Below are 5,119 nucleotides of genomic sequence, written 5' to 3' on the forward strand. Positions count from 1 at the left end.
ATCCACCCGTCTCAGCCTCCCAAAGTGCTGGGATTAAAGGCTTGAGCCACCGCGCCCAGCCTAGTGATATTTTTTTTTTTAAAGCTGTGGACCCCTCTATCTGGTAACCTATGAACATGGTCCCAGAATAATCTTGTCTTTGTTTTTAGATAATGTGGTGGCCTTTTTTTTTTTGGACAGAAGGTCTTGCTGAATTGCCCCCGGCTGGAGTACCAGTGATGAAATCATGGCTCACGGCACCCTCGAACTCCTGGGCTTCAGTGATCCTCCTGCCTCAGCTTTCCAAGTAGCTAGGACAACATGCATGCACCACCATGCCCAGTTAAATTATTATTATTTTTTTTAGAGATTATGTAGGATCTCACTATGTTGCCCAGGCTGGTCCTGAATTCCTGGCCTTAAGCAATCCTCCTGCCTTGGCCTCCCAAAGTGCTGGGATTACAGGCATGAGCCACCACTCCTGGCCTAGAGGTTTTTTTTTGTTTTTTTTTTTGAGACAGAGTCTCACTGTCACCCTGGCTGGAGTGCAGTGGTGTGATCTTGGCTCACTGCAACCTCCACCTAACGGGTTCAGACGATGCTCCTGCCTCAGCCTTCTGAGTAGCTGGGATTACAGGTGCACACCACCATGCCCAGTTAATTTTTATATTTTTAATAGAGTTGGAGTTTCACCACGTTGACTAGGCTGGTCTCGAACTCCTGATCTCAGGTGATCACTTGCCTCGGCCTCTCAAAGTGCTGGGATTATAGGCATGAGCCACCGTGCCTGGCCTAGATGTTTTTAAATGCATAAAACACAGGTGCTCTGCTTCTGATCACAGAATTCTTCTATGTGGTGACAAGGACACAACCTCCATCTCTGACCCAGAATGTCTGTCTTGGTAATAGAGGGGACAGAGAGAGCAGAGAGAGCTGGGGGAAGGAGCTCTAAAGGATGGCTGAACTGAAGAGAAAATTTACCAACTAGAAAAGGAGTGAAAATTATAGCTGCCAGTACCTCAGCTGGTAGAAAAGGAACTTGCACTATCTTGAAAGACTGCCCACAATTTTCCCAACATATTTAAAGATTTCAATACTTTTTTTTTCTTTTTTTTTTCTTTTTTTTTTTAAGACAGAGTCTTGCTCTGTCGCCCAGGCTGGAGTGCAGTGGCTGGATCTCAGCTCACTGCAAGCTCCGCCTCCCGGGTTCACGCCATTCTCCTGCCTCAGCCTCCCAAGTAGCTGGGACTACAGGAACCTGCCACCACGCCTGGCTAATTTTTTGTATTTTTTAGTAGAGACAGGGTTTCACTGTGTTCGCCAGGATGGTCTCGATCTCCTGACCTCGTGAGCCGCCCGTCTCGGCCTCCCAAAGTGCTGGGATTACAGGATTGAGCCACCGCGCCTGGCAAGATTTCAATACTTTCATCAAACATTGGGAAATAATCTCTAAAGTCAAATGAAACGGTGCTGGCCAAATTCAACTGGGAGAAGAGAAGAAATGTTATTAACACCACCTTCCAGTGCCAGACCTACTCTAGGTCTTTCCGTCCCTCCCTCTGCCTCAGTCCACAATCCCAGCCTCTTTCCTTAAGATCTTTACACTAACTCGTATGATTTTCTGGATAAAACCAAACTTCATAAACCATTTGTATGTAGTTCTGCTAGAACTCTCTCTGCCTGGCTGGGTCACAAGCTACATGAACCCTGAGGGATAAGGCCAGAGGTAGAAGCATGAGAACCTGCTCAAGTCCACCTCTCAGGTTCCACTGACCTATGAGGGGGTCAGTGACATGGGTCCAGTCAATGCAGCACTGCAGTTCCAGCTGGTAGTGGGACTGGATATAGAGAAGAAGATGCTGGTAGAAGCCAATACCAGCAACCAGGTGCGTCCTGTAGGCACATTCCAAAGTGCTCCGGCTGTGGATGTGCTACAGATTGTGAAAGGGAAGGGGCTGGTTAAGCAATAAACTCAGAGTTGCACTCACCCTCCCTTACCCTGTTCATCTCACTCGGCTCTGGAACTTCATCTGCATCTACTCTCATCCACAAGTTACTCTCACACTCTTAGCTCTAACTCTCTGGTCTTCCCATCTGGGACCAGGCTCCCCTCCTTCTTCAATCCTAATTATATCTGACTCTCTCCCTCCTTCCTTTCTGCCATCTTTTTTTTTTTTTTCTGAGATGGAGTTTCGTTCTTGTTGCCCAGGCTGGAGTACAATGGCACAATCTTGGCTCACTGCAACCTCTGCCTCCTGGATTCAAGTGATTCTCCTGCCTCAGCCTCCCAAGTAGCTGGGATTACAGGCATGCACCACCAAGCCCGGCTAATTTTATATTTTTAATACAGACGGGGTTTCTCCATGTTGGTCAGGCTGGTCTCGAATTCCCAACTTCAGAAGATCCGCCCACCTCAGCCTCCCAAAGTGCTGGGATTACAGGCATGAGGCACCACGCCCAGCCTCTTTCTCCCATCTTTTCTTGGCTCCCCTACCTCCAACCATGTTCTGGGCCCAGTTTCCTAGCTGTCTCTTCTTTCCTTGGCTTTCCCTCTTTAGACAAGGACCTCCCCTTACCTTTTTGTTAGTCTTGATAAGCTGGATAACTTCATAGTATACCTTTCTCCACAGCAGCTCCTCAGCTTTTCTCCCATAGTCCACTGGGTGCAGGAACATAAGCTTGACGCAGAGCTCACGCAGCCTGGAAGGGTGTAGGGGAGCATGAGAGAGACAGCCCATCCCTTGGAGCGGGGACACAAGAACTAAGGGCAAGGAGTCATGTGCCAACACCCCCACCAACAAATCTCTGTGCTTCCCAAGAGACATGGAGGGTCAGTATGACCCAGCACAATAGCAGCAGCCTAGGAAGGCAGTGGGAGTCCCAGAAGACAGAAGCACGAAGCACTAAACATTTCTAATAAGCCTCATTTTTTCCCTTTGCACACTTTGCTCCCTTTTTCTCTGCCTTTTTATCCCCTCTTTTTTTCCCTTCATTATGCAGTATGGCCAACTACCTTGACTCAAATTTTTTGTTTTTTTGGTTTTTTTTTGAGACAAGGTGTCACTCACTCTGTGGCAGTGGCGGGATCATAGTTCACTGTAAATTTGAACCTCTGGGCTCAAATGATCCTCCCACCTCAGCCTAACTACAGGTGCGCAGGATTACAGGTGTGCGGCACCATACTCGGCTAATTTTTTTTTTTGAGACGGAGTCTTGCTCTGTCGCCCAGGCTGGAGTGCAGTGGCGCAATCTCGGCTCACTGCAAGCTCCGCCTCCTGGGTTCACGCCATTCTCCTGCCTCGCCTCCCCAGTAGCTGGGACTACAGACGCCCGCCACCACGCCCGGCTAATTTTTTGTATTTTTAGTAGAGACGGGGTTTCACCGTGTTAGCCAGGATGGTCTCGATCTCCTGACCTCGTGATCTGCCTGCCTCGGCCTCCCAAAGTGCTGGGATTACAAGCACGAGCCACCGCGCCCGGCCACTCAGCTAATTTTTAAATTTTTTTGTGGAGACAGGGTCTTGTTCTTTTTTTTTTGTGAGACGGAGTTCACACCATTCTCCTGCCTCAGCCTCCCGAGTACCTGGGACTACAGGCGCCCACCACCACACCCGGCTAATTTTTTTTTTGTATTTTAGTAGAGACAGGGTTTCACCATGTTAACCAGAATGGTCTTGACCTCCTGACATCATGATCCGCCCATCTCGGCCTCCCAAAGTGCTGGGATTACAGGTGTGAGCCACCGCGCCTGGCCAACAGGGTCTTGTTATATTGCCAGGTCTGGTCTCAAACTCCTGGGCTCAAGTGATCCTCCTGCCTTGGTCTCCCAAGGTGCTGGGGTTATAAATGTGAGCCACTGTGCCCAGCCTCGAATGCCATTCTTTTTATTTTACTCTACTTTTTAGATGTAGAGACTGTGCTACTTTAGGGCACCAGTCTATTAGATGTAAAACCTGCAGATGGAGTGAGGGATCCTATCTCCTCTCTTAGGAAGGCCAGAGATTACAGAGACCATAAAGGAACCATAAGGTAAGAAGGCAAAACAGAGCATGTGCTTATATATCTGAGAAGATTTCTGGTAGAGATAGGCAGGGAAACAGTAAGGATCTGTGGTTTAGAGTCTCTAGCTTACTTGTTCCTCAGGCTAATGTTTTCTGGTTTGAATACTTCTTGATAAGCAGTTTTGTTGCAAAGGATGAGGTCAAGTCGATGCACAGCCTCCACCACAGCCCTGCAGGGAAATACAGGCAAATATCCCCTGAGCCATATGCATGGTCCATGTAGGATGACGCTGGGACACTGATTCTAGAGGAGACGCTACAGAGTCAGCGGCGAGAAAAAAGGAGAAGGCTGCAGGCTGAGCTCTGTACAGAACAAGATGAACACAGTCTCCATCTTGTTACAGTAACCCCTGCCCCTCCCCACCCCCAGCCCACCAGGGGACATTTGGCAATGGTGGAAACATTTAGAGTCATCACAACTGGGCGAAAAGAGGGTTGCCACTGGCATTTAGAGGGTGCTGTTAAATCTCCTGTAATGCACAGGACAGCCCACCACAATAAAGCATTACCCTACCCAAAATGTCAACAGTGTCAAACTAGAGAAACTGTGATACGGTAAGGCAAACTCTCCCAATGGAAAGAGCACAGGCTGTGATGCCAGGCAGAAAATCTAGGGTTTGAACCCTGGTTGTGTCTTACTCTGTGCCTTTGGGCAAATTACCTACCCTTTTAAAACCTTAGTTACCACATCAATAAAAACGAAGATAATAATAGCTACTTCAGAGAACTGTTTTGAGGATTAAATGAAATAATAATTTTTATATAGCTCTGGTATATGGTAAACATTCAATAATGGTAGAATGAATAAATTATTATATAAGGCCTTATTATACCTGACATAAAGGAAAGGCATTTCTAGTATAAAATTCTACTATGGAATTGTAGGGTATGATGGGCAAGTAGAGGGAGCTCCCAGACTACTTAGCCATAAATAGGATTCGGGTAAGCCTGGATTCTGCTGAAGGAATTATTTGTTGAACATAGTGGTTATGAGTGTAGGCATCAGTGAGCTGAGATCCGGCCACTGCACTCCAGCCTGGGCGACAGAGCGAGACTCCGTCTCAAAAAAAAAAAAAAAA

General features: G+C 47.5%; 1 protein-coding gene across 3 annotated transcripts in view; it reads right to left on the bottom strand.

Moving 5' to 3' along the window:
• SMG5 (SMG5 nonsense mediated mRNA decay factor) overlaps window positions 1–5,119 on the bottom strand; it is a 38,919-nt gene that overhangs the window by 28,199 nt on the left and 5,601 nt on the right. The window contains exons 1-3 of one of the 3 annotated variants that reach the window (XM_017852439.1): window positions 4,112–4,238; window positions 2,556–2,679; window positions 1,754–1,910 (exon numbers count right to left, since the gene is read on the bottom strand). In XM_017852439.1, coding sequence (XP_017707928.1) covers window positions 1,754–1,910; window positions 2,556–2,654 — 256 coding nt within the window. In that variant the 5' untranslated portion in view covers window positions 2,655–2,679; window positions 4,112–4,238. Of the gene's footprint in view, window positions 1–1,753; window positions 1,911–2,555; window positions 2,680–4,111; window positions 4,239–5,119 lie in introns of those variants that run through there. The other 2 variants (XM_017852441.1, XM_017852440.1) reach the window with 2 other exon arrangements.

The sequence above is a fragment of the Rhinopithecus bieti genome, unplaced genomic scaffold (genome assembly GCF_001698545.2).
Source record: "Rhinopithecus bieti isolate Rb0 unplaced genomic scaffold, ASM169854v2 scaffold_33937, whole genome shotgun sequence".
Classification (NCBI taxonomy): domain Eukaryota; kingdom Metazoa; phylum Chordata; class Mammalia; order Primates; family Cercopithecidae; genus Rhinopithecus; species Rhinopithecus bieti.